General features: G+C 40.8%; 3 protein-coding genes across 3 annotated transcripts in view; 1 reads left to right on the top strand and 2 right to left on the bottom strand.

Moving 5' to 3' along the window:
* LOC135704222 (cytoplasmic 60S subunit biogenesis factor ZNF622) overlaps positions 1 to 26,526 on the bottom strand; it is a 530,133-nt gene that overhangs the window by 113,128 nt on the left and 390,479 nt on the right. The gene's annotated exons all lie outside the window — the stretch shown is intronic.
* slmb (beta-transducin repeat containing E3 ubiquitin protein ligase slmb) overlaps positions 1 to 26,526 on the top strand; it is a 376,498-nt gene that overhangs the window by 267,505 nt on the left and 82,467 nt on the right. The gene's annotated exons all lie outside the window — the stretch shown is intronic.
* LOC135704214 (homeobox protein goosecoid-like) lies at positions 5,071 to 13,815 on the bottom strand. Its single transcript, XM_065225687.1, has 3 exons — positions 12,470 to 13,815; positions 5,672 to 5,847; positions 5,071 to 5,604 (listed from the first exon to the last, which is right to left on the bottom strand). The coding sequence occupies exons 1-3, from the start codon at positions 13,554 to 13,556 to the stop codon at positions 5,287 to 5,289; spliced, it is 1,581 nt and encodes a 526-aa protein (XP_065081759.1). The 5' UTR covers positions 13,557 to 13,815; the 3' UTR covers positions 5,071 to 5,286.

Here is a 26,526-nt window from a genome sequence, read left to right as displayed (position 1 = left end):
ACCACAACAGTCGTGTTGAAAATAAATTTGAATATTTTTGTTTGATTTGGCAACTATATGTGAACAAAAATAAATATGTTTGTTTTAAACATGCTTTTCATGTTTAAAATAAACAAACATATTTTAAAATTATTTTAGCATTTGAATGCGGTTATCCCACAACAACATAAAATGGATAGCAATAAATGGAAATCTATAGACACGGCACCAAAATCCCTGCTATTTTTTGGTGCGATTAAGAGTGGTATGTGGGTGGTCCGAGATCCGGTGGCCCGTCGGGGTGGGTGTCCGGTGGTTCCAGTTCAGTAGAGTCGTTGACACTTTGTGATATTAAAGGGTGATACGGTCAAAATTTGGTCAATATCAACTTGACGTATTTCTTTCAATTTTGCATTTAAAAAACCTGAACACCCCTCATTTTGAAGGTGTGTGTGTGTAGAATGTTGCTCCTATTTTGATTTTGGAATTCACTCTTCAGTTGTCAAAATGCCGTCCAAGCAAGAAGAGCAGCGTATCAAAATTTTGCTCGCGCATCGCGAAAATCCGAGCTACTCGCACGCAAAGTTGGCAAAATCGCTAAAAGTTGCCAAATCAACCGTTACAAATGTAATTAAAGTGTTTGGGGAACGTTTGTCGACAGCCAGGAAGTCTGGATCGGGGGGAAATCGAAAACCGGAAGCCGCTGAGACGACAAAGAGAGTTGCCGGTAGTTTCAAGCGAAACCCTAACCTCTCTCTCCGAGATGCCGCAAATAAGCTGGGTGTATCGTCTACAACCGTGCATCGAGCCAAAAAACGAGCCGGACTATCGACTTACAAGAAGGTAGTGACTCCAAATCGCGATGATAAACAAAATACGATGGCCAAAGCGCGATCCCGGAGGCTGTACACGACGATGCTGACGAAGTTTGACTGCGTGGTAATGGACGACGAAACCTACGTCAAAGCCGACTACAAGCAGCTTCCGGGACAGGAGTTTTATACGGCAAAAGGAAGGGGAAAGGTAGCAGATGTTTTCAAGCACATGAAACTGTCAAAGTTCGCAAAGAAATATCTGGTTTGGCAAGCCATCTGTACCTGTGGCTTGAAAAGCAGCATTTTCATAGCTTCCGGGACTGTCAACCAAGAAATTTACGTGAAAGAGTGTTTGAATAAACGTCTGCTGCCTTTCCTGAAGAAACACGGTTGTTCCGTACTGTTTTGGCCGGATTTGGCATCTTGCCATTACGGTAAAAAGGCCATGGAGTGGTACGCCGCCAACAACGTGCAGGTGGTTCCCAAGGACAAGAACCCTCCCAACACGCCAGAGCTCCGCCCAATTGAGAAATACTGGGCTATTGTCAAGCGGAACCTAAAGAAGACCAAAAAAACTGCTAAGGGCGAGCAGCAGTTCAAGGCAAACTGGCTTTCTGCGGCGAAGAAGGTGGACAAGGTGGCTGTACAAAATCTGATGGCAGGGGTCAAGCGTAAGGCCCGGCAATTCGGATTTGGAAAAGCGGAAGCCTAACTGAATATTTTTCCTGAATTTTATACTAATTGAACTTGAAAAAGAAATTTAATTTGATTTTTTAAATAAACGATTTCACCGATTTACACGCGTTTTCCCTTGACCAAATTTTGACCGTATCACCCTTTAGCTTCGTTTTGTGTTTCTGACGCCGGTCCTCATACCGACCTCTTTCTATGTTTGGTGTTGGGGGAGGATCTGGAATGGATTCAGAATCCATTTCGGATTTTCGTTTTTCTTTCGATATTTGATGGGGGTAAGGATTATATGGGGATCAGCATCAGAAACGACGGAGTGACGTTGATACTGTTCCGCCGGTTTTGTCGAGCTTGGAACACTTGCCTAAGTGGGATTCCGGACCCCTTACTTCAGTTTTGCTGTTTGGGGGCCCTTTTCAGTTTAGTTTGCCGTCACTGTTTGACACCCCACCGAGGGGCGCTAAGATGTTGATTTTTGTTTATGTAATCCCACTAATTTAAAATTGGCGTTGACGGCACCGCCAAAAAACCGTCTCTTCTAGCAAAGATTGACAGTTTCTTATGGGAATTTTCAGTTGAGTGAAAGGATAGTACCAACAATCAATACGAAACTAACGATTTTAAATTGGCTCACTACTTGACTAGCCTATTGGTCCCAAGCAAACGATTAACGTATCCCATTCTAGCCGAAATTCTAGTTTGACAGGTGAAATGAGGGGTTATTCGTTTTTCCTATGTTTCGAGGGGTGAATCGATAAGCTTGGGACTGAAGAGAGTACCAGAGCTGAGCCAAAAAGTTGAGCACGTTATTTCGGGACCTTCTAGTCTTAAGGCCCAAGCGCAATGACAGCGGAAGCGGAACGGCAACGGCAGCGAAAAAGCCCGATCTGAGTAAGCCAACTTCTCGGATTGAGAACTTGTTGGAACCAAATTGACTTCGGTTAGGCATCTTGATGTCATTTGTGACAACTGTCAAACTTTCCGTTTCCGTTCCGCTTCCGTCCACATTGCGTTTGGGCCTTTAGAGTTACCTCTATGATAGTACCATAGAGGTAACTCTAAGACCAGAAGGTGCCGAAGAAACGAGCTCAACTTTTTGGCTCAGCTCTGTTACTATCTTCGGTCCCAAGCTAATAGATGCACCCCTTGAAACATATGAAAATAAACGAACCCCTCATTTTGTCTGTCAAACTTTCATAGCGAATCAAAACTAACATAGTGTAGTACTAGAATTTCGACTGGAATGGGGTACGTTAATCGATTTGCTTGGGACCAATAGGCTAGTCAAGTAGTGAGCCAATTTTAAATCGATAGCTTCGTATTGATTGTTGATAGTACGAAGTCCGCCATGTTTCACGCACAGTCTGACGTTTGCTTATGGATTTTACTGTTGGAGTAAAGAGCTACAGAATCGACGTCAACGCCAATAGCTTGGAACAATTTCTAGGGACATCAAAGAAATTGAGGCAATTTTATAGAAGAAGGGAACTTTATAGATGTTCAGCGAACATTATATGAGTTATAGAAGATTCGAAAACTTCACAAAACTTGCTAGAAATTCAGTGATTTTCGTAGAAGTTTTAGAATGTTTGTATTAGCTAATCGTACACACTTAGATTTTTTTGCCGAGCTTCAGCAAAATTTATGTGTGTTAGCTGAGATCTTTTTAAAATTCCCCTTTGTTAGCTGAATGTTGGCAAGTGTTTCACTGAGTTACAGCAAAATGAAATGCCGTGCCCATCCCGGCAAAAAAAAAATCGAAGTGTGTAGTAATTCAGAGAGCAGAAGTTGACATAAGTTCTAGAAGTTTTCGGAACTTCCGATAAGCTCAAGAATAAGAATTTCAGGGAGCTTTGTTTGAGTCCACGAAACTCAGTTTAAGGTGATTCCATGAAGAGCCCCAAAATAACCCAAATGACGGCTGATATGCCCTATCTCGCGTAACATTTGTAAAAGGGCCTATCCTCGTTGATCGATTCTCTTTATCGACTTTCTCTTTGATTTACCACAGCAACATAAACGAATTTCTCGCTAAGCTCGCAGCACAGTTCGACAGAAGATGATGTTAGCTTGCGCCTAAAACAACGCACTCAATGCGAAATTCATTTGCAGTCGGATTATTCGCGAAATAGAAAATCGATGAAGAGAATCGATCAACAATGATAGGCCCTTTTCTCGTGATGCGCGAGCTATCACTTAAACTTTCCTAGGGCACAAATCTCAGACACTGTTGTGACATCGCTCATGGAATTGGCACTCGTTGTTTGCTGCACTACAGCAAAAGTGAAGGTCCAGTTTCATTGTTGTTTGTTCTGTGAGATCTGTTATTTATACTCTTGAAGTATCGAGGTGCTAATGAGATAAATCAGAAAGAAGGATTCCACAGCTTAAGTTCAAAATTTCGTAGAAATTTCGAGAACTTTGTCGATATAAACTATATAAGAAATCACTAAAATCCTCTGGATATTTTTCACTGTTGAAAAATTTAAATGTCATCTGTCAGATATTCAGTGAAAACGGTAGGTTGATTAGGGATAACTTAAAAGATCTCCAACTCGAAGTTATCGAAGATCAAAGTTTCAGTTAAGTCTTCATTAAGTATTTTTTTTTCCAGATTGATCAAGTATTATTATGAAGATCTTAGACTGTTAAAAAAATGTAAATGACGATTCTCAGCTAGTCTCTCAAGATTGCTGGATGATAATATCCCGAAAAAAAATTAATTATAATAAAACAACGAAATTACAATGATTTTTACTGTTGAATTTTAAGTACATTAAAATTTATTGTTAAATTATTGTACGGGAGAAAAAATAGATTTTTAGTGTGATGCGATCAAATTTGTTCGAGAAAAATCACTTTTTTATATTGTTAAGATGCTTGTTCCTTTTTTACTGTAAATTTCTCAAATACCATGATTTTCATTGTTGTGAACCATGAATTTCGTTGTGATTTTATGGTAATGGACAAAAATGTCCAATGTTTCGACAGTAAATATCAAGGTTACAAAAACAATGAAAATCATTGTATTTTTATTGGATTTTTTTTTTACAGGATATTATCATGCGAACAAAGTCTTCACAGATTTTCAAATGCCTTCAAAACGAAGACATGTCTTCAAATCTAGCATCCCTGAGTGAGTAGCAATTGTCCATACTTTTACTAGAGTGCTTTAGGCGATACTACCAAGAAAGCAATATTTAAATTTACCAATAACTGCATATTCGATGGACCGCATTTTGTCCATCGAACATGCAGTTAGTGTTGTTTCTATTTGTCTGTGTATTAACTGAAGGTACAGGTGTCTTTTAATTTGCCTATGTTCCTGTGAAAAGTGAAAATTCTAATCTGCAGTCTAAGTAGTGTTGAAAACTACAGTGAATGATCCATTTTGAAACTATGCAAGCCGCCATTTCCAAAAGGGGAAAACTGTATATTGTCGGGTTAAGGACATACTGAGCAGAATCCACAAATGGCTGCCATGATGCCTTTCTCCCTGCCTAAGTGTAAAGTATGAGATATTTCTTTCCGCATACAAAAGCCACCATCATCAGATATAACATTTTATACACATATTCTCTACCACTTACATACAGGTGATTATCTTTTGATTCTACCAAATCGAGTTCCTTCGAATGCTACCTTATTATTTAAATAGCAAAATAAATAACCCTACATAAATAATCACACAAGTGACTGCGATCATTGAAAATCTCTACCGAAAACGAGAAATTATAACGAATCACTAACTTATAACCTCTCGAGAGTCCCTGTATTACATTACAATGCTGTGTATCCTCATTTACTCATCACTTTCGCTGACACTCCTGGCCTCGAGCGAGTCCGTACAAATGGTCAACTCCGGTGATTCGGCACCACTGTTGCCCGGACCAAGTACCATGCGTCCACCGCTCATTGCCGCTTGAGCTCCAATATTGTGGTTGCTGTTTGGCGGCGGTGGAGACGCTTGGTCTCCGCCACCTGCGTTCGAAAGCCCCATTTGGGGTGGCACTACGCCGCTGGAGATCTGCCGTTGCCGTATCAATGCCAACCGCTGTTGGGTGATTTCCAAGTGGTGTTTGCGCCATTTGATTCTTCGATTCTGGAACCATACTTTGACCTGGGTAAACAAATAAGCTTCAATTAGTTCTGGAGAACAGCCTCTGGTTGTATTTGAGGAAACTAACCTGTGCTTCGGTGAGTTGCAGGGTATGAGCCAGATAGAGACGCTCCGGACCAACCATGTACTGTTGGCGTTCGAATTCGGCCTCCAGACGTTCCAGCTGTTCGGGAGTGAAGATCGTTCGGACGCGTTTGCTTTTCAGGGCCGCCGATGCTGATAGAGAGGATTTCTTGGCTAGATCTGAAACAACGAAATGAAAGGCTTGATTCCAATTGATATAAACATTGATGTTGTTACATTACAGTGCTTGCGTTTTGTTTTCCTCTGTATAAATTATTATACATTAGAGTTGATGAAGTGTATAAAAAAAATGACGTGGTACATACTCTTTTATTAAGCATTTCAACTTAAATATTGGCACACCTGCCTGTTTTTATGGGTAAAGTATTGATTTGTATGGTAGGGTATACGTCCCTAACCTCGGTCTAATATGCAGCCATCGATTACGTTTTTAATCATAACTCATCAATGAATTTACCTGCAAACGATATTCTACTGCTAAATGGTATGCTTAGATATGCTTATCATGTCGTTTGCTATCAGAAACCACGAAAAGTTGAAAAACTTACTTTTTTTAAGACAATAACTCACGAGGGAAATGTATGTAATATGGGTCTATTGTCCCCAAATTGGGTCTATTTATGGATGCAACTTCGTCCTATCTTGTTTGATCCTCAAAAAAACGCTCTTGGTAACGTTTTCTGATGTATTTTTTTTTATCACTATCACTGTTAACTTAATGCTCTTCATTCCTCAAAACATTTCTTAGAGAAAATTTTACGAAAACTACATTAAATCACTCAATTTAAAAATTAAAAATTAAAAATTTCGCTTATCGTCTTTTGACCGCAGAATATCTAAATCAGAACATTGTGATGTTCATTATACAGGTTTGGCAGAAAAAATCTCCCTTCCTGTTCGTTCCTTATCATCCAAATGCAAAACAACATTGTTGACGTTACTCTTATTGCTATATGCTGTCAAATGAATTTCATGGGCCATAGTTAGGAACATAGAAAAGAAATGTGTCCCTAAAGTTGGGTCCATGTTTTACTTGTGAAAACGTTGTTAAACAATTAAAATAAACATAAAATATTCAAACAGCAACTGTAAGTTTTACGTCTAGTGTGTATTATCAGGTAATTCCAATCAATAAATGCCATAATCAGGCCATTTGATGATCGTCAGTCAACCTTCCCATCTTAACCTTATAAGTCATGGCGGCTAAAAACTCCGAACATTGTGATATTCTCAACCAGTTTTATTACTTACGAGAGCTGAAAATGTATTGAAATGTTGTGATATAAATTGATTTGTGTGTGGTACACATTTATCAACCATCAGTGATCAATATTTTCCTTATTTTTTGTGTAATATTCCTTAATTAATTATTTATTTGCGTGATAGGCCGAATGAAAGGACTAGACCCACATTACATACCGTAACCCTACTTTTTATTCTTTCTATTGGTGCAAAATATGGGCTAAAAAAATCCCAAAATGGCGGGTTCGATATTTTTCAACAAATCATGACTCGTAAACGTCACTTCCATTCGAAATGGCGTCTGAGACAAAGTCGTAGGAAAAAGTAATTCCTTTTCAGGATAAATATACATGGTTAAAAATTTCAAGTAAATATGGGTTCTTCTTTGGCTTTATTACTTCCCTACTGGGACTTTACGCCGGCCCTCTACTTAATATTCTAGATGCATTTACACAGTAGTTAATTGATAGCTTAATATTTGCATTACCATAATTGTATGGTAAGTACAATCATACTATGTGCCCAAAGAAGTCGAGAAATTTTTCAACCCGATAAATTCCTAGATAAGGCTCGGAATCGAATCCAGCCACGTCCCGCATGGTCTTGTTTTATAGCCACCCCTTTACCGGCTGAGCTAAGGGAAGTCCTCAAAAACGTATAAAAAATGTGCTTGCAGCTGAATTATTAACGAAAGAGAAAGTCGAAGAAGAGAATCGATCAAAGTCACTTACACCCCTTTTCTTTTAACCCTAATTCCCTCATTTTATTTTCGAAGTGTCACAATTAAGTGAAAATTTTCCAAATGGACACAGCCTATAAATAGCTAAATTGTAGCTCAAATGTGAATGATTGGCCATAACTAGAGCCGTACTCAGGATATTTTGTTAGGTGGAAAACTCGACAGTGAGCATGCATAAGGCGTAACCATCGCGATAATCGATTCTTCTCGTCGATTTTCTCTTCGGTCAATAACTCGCATGGATTAACAATTCTCGGTGCGTTTGTCATTGATTTTGCTAGCCAATACCACCTGTTGCAGCACTGTATTGAAAAATGTCAGAAAATTGCTTCCCTTAGCTGTAGCAATTTAAAGACACAATCGATGAAGAGAATCGATCATCGCTTCTACGCCCTTAGAGCAACCGTACCAATGAGTAAATAAGGCACATTTACCAACCTCTACCATAACGCTACTTGCGTACCGGGTGTTGCTATTCAGGTTGGGGAAATAGCAATCCGCACCTTGGGAAGTAGTGGGCTCATAAATTTAGCAACCCGGTAGCAACGCATCAGACGGTTGCTATTTTGAATAAACGCCAAAAGTTTGTTTTGCCGGTGTGGAAAACGGTAACTTAAATTATGACTCTGATAGCAACGGCCGGTGTGGAGAGGAGTGATTAAGCCAAAATGGAAACGCTGTGCGTAAATATAGTGCCGCAAATGGCAACGACTGGTACGGTTGCTCTTATGCATGCTCATTATCGAACTGTCATTTTTGCACCCCGCACCCTTTGCTCTTTTATATAAATTCATAAGGGTAGCGTAAAAGAGAAAAAGATGTCGCAATACATTCTCACTCTAATATTTATTTTTTTTAAATGAAGTTGGAGTTGTTCCACCGACGATCTGACAACACATAGAAGCAACGGAACTGGTGGTGTAGTGATAATCGTGATTACCTCTCATCCCAGCAGGCCTGGGTTCAATCCCAGTCGGTGCCTCCGGGATGTTCTGAGGCATAACATCTCTGATCACGCCTTCCTTCGGGAAGTAAAGCCGTTGGTCCCCGGTTCATGAGTCGATGGGTTGATGGGTAGGGTCCAGGTGTGGGAGCTGCCTCCCTGGCGTTGGTACACGGTGAATGAGAACGACTCAAATTTGAGTTTAGTTCACTCATAATCACCAAAAGTGTAGGAACTCAGTGATGAGTAAAATTTGTCTCGTGGTTTCCTGTGGAAAACCTAAAAAATCTGCCGGAAAATGAGGAAATTGACGAAAATTTTATTCAGTCTCGGAGTAGGACCAATAGACTGAGTGAATCCAATCTTTACTTTTCTCAAATTCAGGAATTTTTCCTTGCAAAATCCTGGAAAAACATGAGGCAAATTTACTTATCGCTGAGTTCCTGCACTTTTGGCGATTATGAGTGAACTAAACTCAAATTTGGGTCGTTCTCATTCGCCGTGTAGCATTGGTGCTCAGCACGGAAAACAAGATTGACGGAAAACAAATCAAGGAAAAAACACATAGAAGCGATATTCAAATTCAAATCCCTGTTCACAGATTTTTCCTGGATTTCGTAGAACTTCGATGAAGTTCTTCAAATTTTCCTGTTGTTTTAAGAATTTCTACGAACTTCAAGCTGAACGTCAACGGCGCCGGTGGTGTAGTGGTAAGCGTGATTACCTCTCACCCCAGCAGGCCTGGGTCAATCCCAGTCGGCGCCGCCGGGATGTTCTGAGGCATAACATCTCTGATCACGCCTTCCTTCGGATGGGAAGTAAAGCCGTTGGTCCCCGGTTCATGAGTTGATGTGATGGGTCGATAGGTAGGGTCCAGGTGCGGGAGCTGCCTTCCTGGCACGTCGGTAGCATTGGTGCTCAGCACGGAAAACAAGATCGACGGAAAAAACAAACCAAAAAAAAAAAAAGCTGAACGTCGCTGAGTTTTGCATTTTTTTTAGATTTTCCTAGCGAGACCATCGTCATAACGTTTGAAGATTTTTTTTAATTTTTGTAGAACTTTCCTATAATTAGAGCAACATTGAAGTTCATATAGGTATGATTGAGTTCACAGAACTCTCTTGAAGTTTGTAGAGTTGTCCTAAAGCTCGTAGAAGTTTTCTGGTGGTGGCATTATTTATCTGAAACTTGCAGTACTTTTCTTAAACATTGAAGAACTTCTGTGAAGTTCGAAGCGCATCTTGAAATTTTGCAGAATTTTCCAGAGGTTTTTAAAACTTCCATGAAGTTCAATGAACGTTTATCAAGGATGTTTATCATCTCTGTATCTCTAGAATTATCAAGAGTTTCCTGTGGTTCGCAGAAGTTCTTAAAATTTCCCTTTACTTCGGAGATCTTTATTGAAATTCATAGATTTTTCATGAAGTTCTCTGAACTTACATGTGTTCGCAAAAGTTCTCTCAAGTTCGCTGAATTTTCTTGAAATTCACAAAAATATCCTGAATTTCGCAGAACGCCTCTGAAGTTTGCAGTTCAGAAAACTTCAGTACATCCTCAAAGTTTGAAGCAGTTCCCTTAAATTCTCACAGCCTCTTCACTAATAAAATTTCAAAGATTAGGCAGCTCCCACACCTGGACCCTACCTATCGACTCATCAACTCATGAACCGGGGACCAACGGCTTTACTTCCCATCCGAAGGAAGGCGTGATCAGAGATGTTATGACTCAGAACATCCCGGCGGCGCTGACTGGGATTGAAGCCAGGCCTATTGGGCTGACAGGTAATCAAAATTTCTTTCTGAGAGTTCTTTTTTACTTTGAAATTACTTTACGGCGCCGTTAAGTGTATTTGTGGTGATGCAAATTATGGTTTAGATGACGCATGGCTTCAAACATTTTGTGTATCCAAATAAAACATATTACATACTAAATACGCACAGGGCATCGTCTGCTGACCATTGCCGCGGGTATATCGTGGGAGTCCCGGTACCCGGTTCAAGCTTTAGTTGGCGGCGGTGGCTCTTCTTGACCTTCTATCCCCTGAGTAGTTAGTGTGAATAAGGGCGTCTATGTGATGTTTTGCTGTACCTGTTGTGGACATCTAGTACATCCTGTTCCCTTAACTTGTTGAGGACACCCTGTCTTGCCTCAAAAGTTACCTTTTTTGAAGTACTAGTCTTCACAACATAAAGGGCACCATTACGGAGCATGAGATTTGATCAAATTATTCGCAGTTCTACTTGTCCAACGCCCCGGCTGGGTGAGGGATAGAGGATGACACACACACACAATAAAATTTTAAAACTTTTTTTGATATTTTTGAAAAAATGTGACTTACATTATCACTACATCCCACTATTAATAGAATGATTTGAGATAAGCTGTAACATTTTTAATATTATCGGACTACAATATTCGTTTCGTCACACCGGGAGAGTGAAAAATTTGTTCTATTTGACAGCTCAAGGGTTCGATTTTAGGTTCCGTTTTCGCATCATCCAGGTTTAGACTAAAGAGTTATAACATTTTATAAGAATTATCGACAAGGAAAATGTCATCCCGATAGGCTTATAACTGATCAGTCTGGACAGCGCATAAGTGACAGTTCGACAATCAGCCTCGAACATTCCTATATTATCGACATTCTCTTTATCCTTTGGTTTGTTTTCCGTCGATCTTGATTTCCGTGCTTAGCACCAATGCTACCGACGCCAGGGCCTGCCTCAGCTCCCACACCTGGACCCTACCCATCGACCCATCGACCTATGAACCGGGGACCAACGGCTTTACTTCCCTTCCGAAGGACGGCGTGATCAGAGATGTTATGCCTCAGAACATCCCGGCGGCGCTGACTGGGATTGAAGCCAGGCCTATTGGGCTGACAGGTAATCAAAATTTCTTTCTGAGAGTTCTTTTTTACTTTGAAATTACTTTACGTGATACAATGTACAAACATGTAACTGCGGAAAGTACTAATCCAATCATTAATGACAAATATTACGTTTTCAGCTCAACGATGATAAATAGAAAATTAACTTAAATTTGAGTTCATTTATTATTACTCAATAGATGAGTAAATTTGAACCATCGCCGCTTTTCTGATTCACTCAACGGTGGACCGCAAATGATAGAACCCGACGCGACGTTGAGTTTTTTTTTTAAACTTAATGTTGAGTATTTTTTCTCACCATTTTACCTGTGGGCAAAATTTCGTAAAATTTTGAGACCCTTCGGTTCAAACCTGCCCGATATTACAAAAAATCAACGTTACTAATGGGGTGTTTACACTTATGCTATTTCACTAGCGCTAATGAACTAGCTGCCAGCAAAAAAGCTCACTAGCACACTGTAAACAGGTCATCAGCGTCTACCAGCATGAAATTTCAGGAGCAACTGAAATTCGTGCTAGTTGGCGAGTACACTAGTGCGAGTAAATCCGCACAGATGTAAACACCCCATAAAACAGCGCGTATTATGTTCGTAGCGCAGGATTATTTCCACTGAAAGGCCATGCGCCTCCATCAAATGTCGTCAGACAACACCATCGGACATGCTTTATTAATACTACACCTAGAGAGAGTCTAGTATAAGAGAGGAGCGGATTAAAAAAATGCCACCTATGCCTAGGTGAATTCTAGCAACACTGCCAATGAAATCAAGATAGGTGCTGCTCGATTGGCTCTGGCTTTGACAGTTCGTTTGGCTCAAAACCAGCCAGTTCGCTCCTCTCTAATACTACCTACATAAACCAAACTGATTTCAACATTTAATTTAATCTCTATTCTGGCTTATTTCCCACATCAACACTCCAGCTCTTGCATCAATACCCAGTAGGCACCTATCCCACAATGTCTCACCTTTAAATTTATCCCGATGATGATTCTGCGCGTGGTGATGGTGTGCCGCCGCCGCCGCCATCGCCAGATGATGCGGATGATGGTGCGAGTGATGGTGATGCGGGTGATGATGGTGTTGGTGATGGTGCGGGTGGTGGTGATTGGTCAAATGTTGCGATGTTTGCTGCGACTGTTGCGATGGCGTCTGCTGTCCCCCCAGATGATGTCCCGATGGCAGACCTTGATGGGCGGGATGTTGCTGTTGTTGTTGTTGTTGCTGGTGATGCGCGGAAAGATGCTGCAGTCCGCTGTTGGTACTATTCGGGATGCTACCGGAACTTGCACTTCCACCGCCGGCTGTGTGATGCTGATGGTGAAATTGATGAGGAGAAAACCCGCCGGCACTTCCGTGGATGTGGTGCAGCGTCTGGAGGGCCGCAAGGCTGGGTGAAGATTGCGATAAGTGATGTGTAAGATGGTTTTGGCTGTTTTCCACACTCGATGGGACATCCGTGAGGGAATCGGAATCTTTACTAATTCGCAGCTGAAAGGCCGACGCCGTGTCACTGTGATTGTTCAAGGATAGGTTCATAACATCGCTGAAGCCATGGCCGTCGGCTTCCTGTTTCTTCTTAAGCCCTAAAATGGCTGCTATCGTGAAGGATTTTCCAATCCCGTCGGCATCGAGCGGAGTCGTACTGGGGGTGTGATTGTCGCTTCTGGCGGTATCGATTGCCTCTTCATCGCACCCATCGTCGGCATCATCGTCATCGATGATGTCGATGTTGTTATTTTCCGCATCGCTGCTCTGGTTGGTATCGGTATTCTCAATATCCAGACTATTTCCGCCTACTAGATCGGGATTCTTATCACAATCGTCATCGCCTCCTATGGTGTTATTATTGAGCAGATTCAAATCTTCGTTGCTATGCTTTTGATGATGGTGATGATGATGCTGGTGCAACTGCTGCTGGTGATGTTGGTCCAAGGCGGCGGCTGCGGCTGCGGCAGCGGCGGCCGCTGCTGCCGCCGTGGCATGCGAATTGTGTAAGTTGAGAAAATGTGTCAAAGGATTCGTGTGGTATTTCGCTGGCTGGTGGTGAATCATTGCTAATTTACTACTCGGTAACTTTCCGATAATGAAGACGCACTCTTATCGAGCTGGACAACTTAATTATATGGGAAAACTATTCGCAGCCCGGTTGACCTCCCACCCTTCCTTCCGCCAACCGACCGACGACCGCCAGAAAGGAGAGTATATACCCCGATGATGAGGGTCAACTTCATTTGAGAATTTACACTAATGGGATGGAAAACTTTTTTTTTCTGCTCCCCAATTTATCCGTCCAATGAAGCGAACAAATTCTGTCCTGAAACGAAAAAAAAAAGTTAAGAGGAGAAATCGGGGGTTAGTATTGTATCGCATTAAATTAGCTGAAGCGAATTGTCGCTCACACGATGAAATGAAAAGTTCTCTCTGGTCCGGGCAAATGAAGCTCTCATCCTAAATTGAGACGCGTACTACAACAGCTTTAATTAAATTGTTTAAAGTGAAACAAGAAGCTTCGGCCTTTGTTCGGACGGTGTGGACGTGGAACTTTAAATTGACTCTTGCAGGCACATAAAGAAAGGTGGAACCAGGGTTTGGAAGTAGGGCTTCTTTGTTTGCATTATACGTAGATTATTTGGCGTCTCCATTAGCAGGTAAGTAGTGTAGCTTGTGCATTGCACAATGAATGATTATATTCTCAAGTAACAGAGGCGTGTTAGAGAGATCGGAACGTTGCCGCCAAACGGGTGAGTAGTATTATGTTTCATCAATATTATTAATTACAACTAGCAGTTAGAGCAGCTTATTTTGTATCTTGCAAATTTGAATTAACGAGTTACAAATTACACTTTATTCTCTTGTTGTCAATTTATTGCCCTTTGGTCATTTTCGCAATTGTTAATTAAGAGCTTTCCAAGTTTGTATCATTTTTGTCCTTTTAAGGCCCAAGCGCAATGACAGCGGAAGCGGAACGGCAGCTGCAGCGGAAAAGTCCGATGTGAGTAAACCTACTTTTCAGATTAAAAACTAGTTAGAACCAAATCGACTACGGTTAGGCATCTTGATGTAATTTGTGACAACTGTCAAACTTGCCGTTTCTGTTCCGCTTCCGCCCACATTGCGTTTAGGCCTTTACTCGAGGGATCATCGAGTAAGAGAGGATATCGAACTACGGAGGTTAATTTTGGAAATGTTATGAGCAAAGTAGTTAAAGTAGCCTCGAGTTAGAAAGAATATCGAGTTAGGGTAATATCAATATCCCGTTCACACTACAGCCTATCCAAACTAATAATTTTCACAATATAAAAGCTTTTACTCATTTCATTTATACAACCTCAAGCCACAGACAAACATACATAACACATTGAATATTTCTCAATGTAAAACATCGCCGCTAAAACATTACCGCCATCTGTTGAGTACACTGTGGTGGGTAGTACGCTGAACAGATGGCGGTAGTGTGTAAACGTGTGTTGTGAATGGCTGTTCAGTCTCGACAAAATCAAAATACTGCTATTTAATTTTTGTCCAACGTTTCGGTCCGTTTGGGACCTTCTTCAGGGACTCAATTTTTACAGTTTTCTTGTCTAGTGTGATTCTGTGGAACCTGAAGATGTCCCGAGGTCAGAGTTTTCCCGCTCAAACACAAACGGTACGAATTCATTTATCCGTCGAAAACCCTTTCCAATTTCTACGCTCTGGAATTCAGTACACGGCACTAGAATGATCACCATTGCTTTTACAACGTAAACGTCAAACGCAAGGGAATTGACTATGTACGTCACAGGTGGCTGTACTACCAACTACGATACTTTTAAATTGACCGTTAAATGCTTATTCGATGAACATCTTGCGAGTGTTATGTCTGTTTGTCTATGCTCAAGCTGTATTCAAATGTTATACAATATGAGGAAACCTTTAAGCAACAAACGCAATGTGGGCGGAAGCGGAACGGAAACGACAAATTTGACAGTTGTCACAAATCAATGAGCTGGATTACCGAGGTGAAGCAATCGGTTAAGTTGTGTGAGTAAAACCCCTGTACGATACAAGCAATTAGTGACGTCACTACTTGCGTTTACGTTGATTTTTCGGTTTACTAATACATCAATATTTCTCGATCTGCTTCACCTCTCTCTGTATCTCATTGGTCACAAATGACATCACGGTGACTAACCGAATTCGATTTGGTTCTAACTAGTTTTCAATCCGACAAGTAGGCTTCCTCCAATCGGGCTTTCCCGCTACCGCTGCCGTTCAGCATCCGCTGTCATTGCGCTTGGGCCTTACTTACTTACTTACTTATGATAGTTCCTCCTTACTCAAATATTACATGGCAGAACAGGAAACCCAAATTGATATGAAAATACCTACACACTTAAAAATAGCTAATTTTAGACGTGACGGAATCCATCTTTGACATAAAATATGAGACGTAATCAAACAGGTCATGTTATATTAAGTGCTCTGAGACTGAAAAGTTCGTTGTTCGTGGACAAGTACGTTTGATTGAGCTATATTTCGCGTCTGTTATGACTCAAATTTATGTCCAAATTGACGGTCGTATATGTCGCTCTCAGAGCACCTAAATTTACATGATCTGTACTTTATGAATTTAAACTCAGTTTTCTCAACAATTGCGCGTGCTTCAAAAAATCTAACTAGACGTATGGATTTAGGAAGGTCTATTCAACAAAATTCAAAGGAAGGAGCCATAATCCATCTTGGATGAACATAAAATCCAAATTTTAACAAAAATACGTACTTTAAACCTGGTTTGGTGGGTGCTTAAAAAATAATCATCACGTATGAATTCAGCAAGGACCACAACTTTCAATGGACGGTATCAAAATCCAACTTAGCAGAAAAGGAAGCCCAAATTTCAAAAAAATATACTCTTCGAATTACAAACCTGGTTCAACCTTCACGTATAGATTCATAAAATGTCCATTCAATAAAATACAAGCTTATTTTTCAAAGATATGAACCGGAATGCAATTTGGCAGAACTGAAAAACAAAATTTCTATGAAAATACGTATGGATTTAGCAGTTCTATAAAATCCACGACTATTTTCAAAGGAAGGCGCTGAAAATCGACTTGACATACAAATTTCTATAAAAATACGTACTTTTGAGAATTTATACCCAGTTTTCTAAAAAAAAATGTGCATGCTTCAAAAAATGTACCACCACGTATGGATTCAGCTAGGTCCAGCCTATAAAATCTAATCCTATTTTTCGAAGGTCTGAGCCAAAATCCAACTTGGCTGAACAGGAAACCCGAACTTCCATCAAAATACGTATTATTGTGAATTTAAACTCGCTTTTCAAAAAAAAATTCAAAAAAATAATCCTGACGTATGGATTTAGCAAGGCCCATTATTTAAAATCCAAGTATATTTTTTTAAATATTGGAGCAGAAATTCAACTTGGCAGAACAGAAAATCAAAGTTTCTATGAAAATACGTACTTTTGTGAATATTAAGCAGGTTGGTCCTTTACGTATGGATTCAGCAAGTTCCATGCTATAAAACCAAAGCACAAACTTGTAACGATAGAACCGAAATCCAACCTGGCTTAAAAAAAAAATCTGCCGTCACGTGTGAACTCATAGAGGTCTATTCTATAAAATCCAAGCCTGCCTTTCAAAGGACGGAGCCAAAATCCAACTTGGCTGATCAAGAAATCCAAATTTCTATAAAAAAAATAGAAATGATGTAAGCCCAGTTTCCTAAACAATTGTGCTTGCTTAAAAAAATCTACCATCAGGCATGAACACACGAAGGTCCATTGTTTAAAATCTCAGCCTAATTTTGAAAGGATATGAATCTCACAAGAGCGAGGAAGGGGTCTAGGGGAGTGGAATCTATGTTAAAAGTTAGTTAAATCACTTCAGGAATGCTCAGACTAACATTAAATATAATTCAAAAGGAGTTGGTTGGAAATGCTAACATGAAGCTTTAGTGTGATGATTTATTAGCTAGAGAATGATCTTTAGAAGAGGGTATGTGGATAGTTCCGTTAGAGTACGGCAGTATGAAAATTGAATAGAAGTTGAAAATGAGCGAAGGGCCATTAATGTGACAGTTTTTTCAAGATAGACGCACATTTTTGCCTAACCCGTACGATGTACGCGGGGACTTGAAGTATGTCTCCAAGTCCACAGGCAAAAATGTGCGTCTATCTTGAAAAAACTGTCACATTAATGGCCCTTCGCTCATTTTCAACTTCTATTCAATTTTCATACTGCCGTACTCTAACGGAACTATCCACCTACCCTTTTCTAAAGATCATTCTCTAGCTAATAAATCATCACACTAAAGCTTCATGTTAGCATTTCCAACCAACTCTGAAAATCGTTAACTTCGCGTATGAAGTAACACAAAAACACTTTGAATGTAATTCAAAAGTTTTGACTCCCTAAGGAAGGTATTGAACTACTTCTGAAAAAGTTGGACTCCGTTTGGAAAATTTAAGCTCAAAAAAGTGTCGGTTCACTTCGGAAAACTTTCTACACTTTTAGAAAAGCTAGATGACCTAAACAAGGTTATATCCTTGCCAAATGCCACAGCAGTTAACACAAAATTTGGCACTCACTTAGGAAAATATCAAACCTGTTTGGTCAAAGTTTGGAAAAAGTTTAATCAATGCAGGAAAGCTTGGATTCATTTAGGAAAGAAATTTAATCAGCTAATGTGGCCTCACTCCAGAAAAAGTGAAACCAATTCTTTAAACCTTAGGTTCGGGATATGTTGAATCACTTCAGGAAAGCTTTGACAACTTTGAGGAGGATTGAGTAACATAACAGAAAGGTTTAGACTCAGTTAGAAAAATGTTGATAACTTATTCGACGCAGTTTTGAATCTGCTTTGAAAAATATCACCTCAATTAGGAATTTCTTGAATCGTTTCTGATTTGATCTCACTTCTAAAAATTTAAAACTAATTTTGAAAAGATTGGATTTAGCTCGGAAATTGTTGAATCACTGTAGAAAAGAATTGAATCATTAAGTAGCATTGCAGCTTTTTTAGATCGAATACGAAAATCGGGTGACTAACGACCCAATGAAAATGGTTATTGGTAGCGACCCGACTGGAACAAGACGAACATTTGCGCAGCGAACAAGGGGGATCAATCAGATTGAAGGCGGCTTACCTAGTGAGTTGCCAAACAAGATTAGGAATGAGTTCGATAAAATCCGTTCAACAACTAAAACCGCCTGATCCGATTTCAAGGGCCTGGCATGCCGTACCGGTCTAGTACCAATTTTTGTAAAAAAAATTATTAAAGAACAAGATGAAATTCTACAACATAATAAAATCGAGCAAAGTGAGTATCCATACCCAAATGAAATAGCGATACTCGAAAAATAAATATACACTGAAAGTTTTTTTTTATTTCCCCCTTCGTGATATTCCAAACTTTTGAGGGGGGGGGGGGGGGGGGGGGACAAAAGAAAAACTTGATATTTTTTCCGGCCTAATAAGAATAATGTAATTGTAGCTATGCATGAGTTATAAATCATTTCGATCTATGCTCAGCCAATTTAATGCATGAAACATGACATATTTTTCAGCTGGAATGAACATATATTCTCGTACAGCGCCGCTTACCGAGTTTTGTAATTTGACACCGAAGGTAACCATCTGGAACAAGCTAAGCTAAGCGGTATAATGCGGTTAACAGGTCGGCACTGATATGTTCATAAAAGCGGAGAATGGACTTTGTTGTGTATCAGTTACCCTACACCAGTAACGGTAGGTGGGTGGAAGGAACGAATCCCATTAACTGTTGCAGCAAATGTGATGCACCTGTGCGCAAGTGTTATGACTAATAAGTGGGATATATATGAAGAATTGATTGTGCATTATGATACAGGATATCTAAATAATTTGATATTCGTCGTACCGGTTCCATAACCATAACAATGAGTGCTGTTGACCTGGATGATACTTTAGAAGGCTTCCTCTGTTGCTTTCTTTTCATTGCTGTGCATCTGTTGCTAAATTATTGATATGCATATACGTTTTAGTGCGATGCTGGACAACGGAAGTTATGATCGTCGTGACGTTTATGGCTAATATTCAACTTGACCATTAATGATCCTTGACTATATATAATCGATTTTTTTCTATAACGAAAATTACATTGGTTCCTTTAAATTCGCGTTCTAAATATATTCTGTATTGTGACATATCTCCATAACGATACAACATTGATTTTTTCGAATACATACATTTGATCATTATTAGTTTAATTCATCCACTCCATCATCTTTAAACCATAAAAGTCACTATTTTCATGGGAAATTCTCGGATTTAAAGGGCGAACACGAAATTATTGCGACACCGAAAATGTCATGCCAATTTTCTTATAATGTTTAGAATCAAACCAAAATTTTAGGGTAGTTTTATACATATATTTACTTCAAAAATCAAAAGAAAAGTTAATCGATGGAGCCTTGAATGTAAAATTGAACGCATTTTCGCTTGATGCCCTCCATCAAAGTCTTTACAGTGTCATCCGGTACCAGTTTCTCAGTTTTTTTTTTCCATTTTCTTAACATGTCCTTCTCGTCTTTGACTGTCTTCTTGCTCTTCCGAAGTTCCCGCTTCATTATTGCCCAGTACTGCTCCACCGGGCGCAGCTCCGGACAGTTTGGCGGATTCATGTCCTTTGGAACAAAATGGACAGAATTGGCCTCATACCACTCGAGGACACTTTTAGAATAGTGGCATGATGCCAAATCTGGCTAAAATAGCGGAGCTTCGTCGTGCTGCTGCAAGAACGGCAAAAGGCGCTTCTCGAGGCACTCAGATTTGTAGATCTCGCCATTTACTGTGCCCTTTGTCACGTAAGGCTCACTCCTCAGTCCGCAAGAGCAGATGGCCTGCCAAATGAGATATTTGGAGGCGAACTTCGACATTTTCTTCTTCTTAAATTTGTCGTCCACATCGAACTTGCTCTTGCCGGTGAAAAACTCCAACCCCGGAATTTGCTTAAAATCGGCTTTTATATACGTTTCGTCGTCCATCACACAGCAGCCATATTTTGTCAGCATCTTCTCGTAGAGCTTCCGTGCCCGAGTTTTAGCCGTCGATTGTTGCCGCTCATCGCGGTTTGGGAAGTTCTGTACCTTGTATGTATGTAGTCCAGCTCTCTTCTTTGCATTCTGGACGGAGCTCTGCGACATGCCGATCTTTTTAGCCAAATCACGGCTTGAGACGTTGGGATTTGCTTTAATCATCCGCTTCACCTTTCCCTCCGTCTTTTTGTTCTCCGGTCCCGGTTTTCTTCCAGCTCCTTTGCCGTGGTCCAACGTCAATCGCTCCTGGAACCGCTTCAACACTCTGGAGACGGTTGAATGGTGAATGTTCAACATTTTTTCCAACTGTCGGTGCGACAGGTCAGGAAATTCCAGGTGTTTGGAAAGAATTTGTTCTCTCAACTCGCGTTGGTTCACCTCCATTTTCGTTGAATCGAGAAACACGACTTCGAGTTTGACAGCATGTACACAATACACATCAATGAGAAAGTGTGCAAAATTTGGTTGTTTTTACCCAATGGTAAAAAAGTTAAGCCCTGTTGAATGTGTCGCAATAATTTCGTGTTCGCCCTTTAGATGCCAGTTGTCTTGTTTGTAAAATTGAATTATTTTAAGTTTTTACTGTTGAGCTCCACCAAGCACTTTTATCAATCCAATAAGATTCTCTTTTTTTTTTCCAAAATACATTCCTGTAAACGGACCAGTTTTTCTTTGAAAAAATTGATGTACAGTTTAATACAGACTTAATTGCATGCAATAATTGTTATTGAAATATATACGCCTTTAAAAAAATCCTGAATATTTCGGTCTTTGACTAGGTATAACTCCATACTAACTGACTAGGCAATTTGAGGCCATGGCTTTAGGACATTGAGCCGAATACCATTTACCCCGAATTGCCCGTTACATCGTGTTTCCGTAAACGCTTTGCTAATTTAATTTATACAGCCTCAAGATGTATTCAAATACTATACGATAGCAAGTTTTACTTAACCTCTATACAAACAAATCTGGCGAACTTAGTTTCTACTTTTGGCTTTTTGGGCAAGCCTTTTTGCGATTATTGTATATTCGTCCTGGACCTGTGTGTGGGCTTGGAGAAGGGGTCTTCCAACCTACAATTCAAGGCAAGTATGATCGTGTCATGATCAGTCCCGCTCCTGATTCGTCCATTGGTTCTAGCGCTTTACCAACCATCAACTATGCATCGCCCGCCTGTCACCTGAACACTCTGGGACACATTGAAGTTAGCACTGCGGAAGCCCCTTCTTCTCCCGCCACAGTCGAGTTAATCCAGTCATCGTTCTGCAGTCGTCCTGGACCTGTGTGTGGGCTTGGAGAAGGGGTCTTCCAACCCGCAACTATGTACGTGGCAAGTATGTTCGTGTCATCACCAGTTCTGCTCCTGATTCGTCCGTTGCTTCCAGCGCCTCACCGCCTCAAGAGCAACAACCGGCTGGTTCGACTGAAACGTCATACTCCGATGGCTTCAAATCCCACATTACCGATGGGACATACAGCACTGCATCGGATCTTGCTCGCCCCTGAGCCACTCAACCCAGTCGCGCTTGCTGATTCCTGTCATCGTAGTCGTTCTGGCCCTGTGGTTGAGAATGGTGAAGGGGTCTCCAACCTTCTACATCAGGCAAGTATGCGTTTGTTGAAAACAGTTCATCTCCTGATCCGTCTCTGTGTTCCAGAGTACCACCATGCTCGTTTCGGCTGATCGATCATTCTGCAGACCTTCAACCGACTTCGTTCGACCGCCTGTTGGTGTATTAACAGAACGTTCGTGGCCTGCGAACAAAGATTGATGATTTTTTTTCCTGACTGCCGTTGACTCTGACTACGATGTCATAGTTCTTACGGAAACCTGGCTCGATGACCGCATTAATTCATCTCAATTATTTGGCAGTCTGTTCACGGTATTTCGAAACGACCGCAACAACCAGAATAGTGCCAAATCGCGTGGGGGAGGCATCTTGATTGCGGTATCCAAACGCCTAAGCACCTGCATCGATCCTGCTCCAGTTTGCACTTCTCTAGAGCAGCTATGGGTCAAAATAACGACGTCTCGTAGATCGATAAGTATTGGCGCTATGTACCTCTAGACCGGAAATTTGATTCGAGCAGCATTGCAAACCACATCAGTTCGATTGGTACCGTGTTCTCTCGACTAGAACAAAACGATCAAGCTCTGGTATTTGGTGACTACAATCAGTCTGGGCTCTCATGGAACGTTCCTGCAAACGATCTTCCTAGCATTGATGTTCTTCGCTCGAACATGCCCGCATCCTGCTGTGCTCTCCTTGATGGTTTCAACCTGCATGGCTTAACGCAAATCAACTCGATACTGAATAGCAACTGCAACTGCAGGACTGGAATGTTCTTTCGTAGAAGCCCCAGAGCCTTTGATTGGCATCGACACCAATCATCCTGCGTTGGAAGTTTCCATCAACCTATCTGTTCTTGTTCGCTACGATAACCCCCCTGTTGATGTACATAAGCTCGACTTTCGTAGAGCAGATTTCGTCGCGCTGAGTCACTCGCTTGCCCAGGCAGATTGGCAGTTCCTTGACACGTGTTCATCTATTGATGAAGCCGTCAACTACTTCGCTGAGGTAGTTGGCCGGGCAATAACTGATTTTGTCCCATTGATGAGACCCTCTCCCAAACCCACATGGTCCAATGCTCGACTACGGAATTTGAAGCGTCTGAGTTCACCAAACGATTATTTTCAACAACGAGCAACGAATATAGCACATATAACCGCATTCTTTACAAGAGCTACACAAGGCGTGTGCAGGCTAATTTACGGCTTAATCCAAAGCAGTTCTGGTCATTCGTGAATACCAAACGAAACGAGGAGGGGCTACCAGTCGAAATTCACCTGGGTGATAGAATCGCCAGCAATTCCCTTGAGAAATGTAATCTTCTGGCAGAACATTTCAAAAGCATTTTCAATGACACTACGGCTTCGTTGTCCCAAGTTGCTGAAGCGGTGAGGGACACTCCCAGTGATGCTTGCAATTTTTCGAATACCTCGGTTACAGTAGACCTCGTCGAATCCGCCATCATGAAGCTGAAATTTTCTAATGCTGCTGGCCCTGACGGGCTCCCCTCAAGCATCCTGAAGCGATGCTGTTCAGAGCTTACAACACCGCTTTCGAAGCTGTTCAATATTTCATCACAGCAGGGGGAGTTCCCTACGCGTTGGAAATCGTCATTCATGTTCCCGATCTACAAGAAAGGAGACAAGAGAAACGTCGAAAACTACTGAGGGATCACATCACTCAGTGCCTGCTCTAAAGTTTTCGAAATCATTATCAACGACGCATTATTCTCTAGCTGCAGAAATTACATTTCTCCTGACCAACACGGTTTTTATCCCAAGAGATCAGTTTCAACAAATCAAGCTCCGTTCATTTCTTTATGTGTTCGGAGTATGGAAGCTGGAGCGCAGGTGGACGTTGTATATACAGATCTTAAGGCTGCATTCGACCGGGTTGACCACTCCATACTGCTAGCTAAACTTGAAAAACTCGGTGTATCCTCGGGTTTAACTCGTTGGTTCAAGTCCTATCTGACCAATCGGGAACTTTGTGTTAGAATCGGATCAGAGCAATCGAACTATCTTACAAACAGCTCCGGTGTTCCTCAAGGTAGCAACTTGGGATCATTGCTATTCTCGATTTTTGTGAATGAGGCCGGACTGATCCTCCCAACTGGTTGCCGATCGTTCTACGCGGATGATGTGAAGATCTATGTGATTGTTCGTAGCTTCGCCGATTGCTTGCGGCTTCAGCACCTAATCGATACTTTCGAAGAGTGGTGCTCAAGAAACTATCTCACGTTGAATGTACAAATGTAATATTATCTCATTTCATCGCAAGCTAAAAACAGTGGCATTCAACTATACGATAAATCACCAACATCCGCAACGTGTGGACAATGTTCGTGACCTAGGAATCACGCTGGACTGCGCCTTAACATTCAAGCTTCATTACTCGGGCATCGTTGCGAAAGCTAATAGGCAACTCGGGTTCATTTTCAAGATCACTGACGAGTTTCGCGATCCTACCTGTCTAAAAGCTCTTTACTGCTCTCTAGTGCGATCGATCTTGGAATTCAGTTCGGTAGTATGGTGCCCGTATCAAGCAGTTTGGATAGCGAGGATTGAATCTGTTCAAAGGAAATTTGTTCGGTATGCCTTTCGTCACCTTCCTTTGAATGACCCTGTGAACCTTCCGCCGTACGAAGATCGTTGTCAACTTCTGGGTCTTGAAACACTAGAACATAGGCGGACGATTAGTCAGGCCGTGTTCCCAGCGAAAGTACTTATTGGTGATATCGACTCTCCAGGAATCTTGGCTGAATTCGAAGTCCACGCACCCATACGAGTTCTTCGAGCGAGGAGTTTCCTGCATCTTGGACCTCGTGCTGCGAACTACAGCTTGCATGACCCAATACGGTTCATGTCTGGGCGTTTCAACAAGTTTTACGAGTTTTTCGACTTTAAACGCGGGGGAAACCTTTCGTCACCGTATTCAACGCAGACTCCTGAGAAGGGCGAGGACTTCTACCTGATTCACGGACAACTCTATGCCATAGAAGGATAACTTTTTTATGCTATAGACTTGATTTATGTTCGTTGTAATTGTTTTGTATTATTGAGATTCATGTATTTCGAAAAGATATGGGGTTTTTACGCCTTTTCTAGGCTTTTCCCTATCAGGCTTCATTTAGACACGTTAAGTCCGATGACGAAAAACAAATTAAATAAACAAATTAAATAAATGAAATAGACTTGAAAGGCGCTTATTCAACCTTTTCCCAATTATCTAATAATCACTATGCAGCTCCATATTGAATCCGAGTTAAATATTGTTTTTACATCATATATGCGTAGGTATTATTTAGAAGCAGCACACACAACTAAATTATTAACTGCAGCTACCAAGTTAGCTACGTCAGCATTTAGAAGGGACGTGAAAATGTCTGCATTTCTTTCTACAACGATATCACTGAGTAAAAGTTTTATAATAGTGCTCATGCAACACTTTTCTCGACTAGTTTATTCAGCTTTGCAAAACAAGCGGAGTAAAAGCTGTAAAACTGCACATATCCAAAAATAAACATAGATTCTTGTAAAAATGCTTCCAAAGAAGCTGTAATACAGTTAATTGGCTGAGTATATTTAGGTTGTATAGTAGTTGAAAAAGTACGTTTGATGTTCATCTTATTCAGCAAGAGTGGTGAGTTGTATAAAAGCCATCAAATGAGTAATATATTCGTTTTATTGGCATAATTTTGCAGCTGTATGTTGAGTAACATGTGTATAGATGCGATATTTGCGTTCATTGGCTTCTGTTATTCAGTACGACCACAGACAAACAGACGTAACTCTTCATTGTGTATCTTCGTACATGCATTTAACGGTTGATTTGAATATTATCAGTTCCGCGAACTACTCGCCGTAGCGCTGGCATCGGATCACTTTGACGTTTCTATATATTCTATAGAACTTTTATGCAATATTGTTTACGAGTTAGCGAGCAAGCTTGTTTTCCGCGAGAAGCCAGATAGATGTCGCTACTGAGGTTATATGTTTTGAGATACTATGTTTTCAAGAACAAGTTTTTCAAAGAGTTACGTCTGTTTGTCTGTGGTACGACTGACGATTGACGATTGAATAATGGTTGTTAAAATACTTAGAAAATGCTTTTCAAAACCATTTGGTTAGCTTCTGCCTGAAGCTGAATTTGCAGCATATTTTCAGCTACCTTACATCATGACGCTGGAACAGTCGGTTTATAATTAGTAAAGCTAAAAATGTTAGTTGGGTGAAATCCAAACCACGTTGGTTACTTAAATGCTTCCAAAGCTCGATTATACAGCTAATTAGCTGAGTACAAGCTATTTAACAGTTAGAAATGCGTTTTCGATGTTTAATTGTGTAGATGCTATGAGTTGAGTAATAT

The sequence above is a fragment of the Ochlerotatus camptorhynchus genome, unplaced genomic scaffold (assembly GCF_037179485.1).
Source record: "Ochlerotatus camptorhynchus isolate MF236.1 unplaced genomic scaffold, CSIRO-AGI_Acam_v1.1 ptg000232l, whole genome shotgun sequence".
In the NCBI taxonomy this organism is placed as follows: Eukaryota; Metazoa; Arthropoda; class Insecta; order Diptera; family Culicidae; genus Ochlerotatus; species Ochlerotatus camptorhynchus.
Note: the sequence above shows the minus strand (reverse complement) of the source record. Positions and strands in the feature narration are given on the sequence as shown.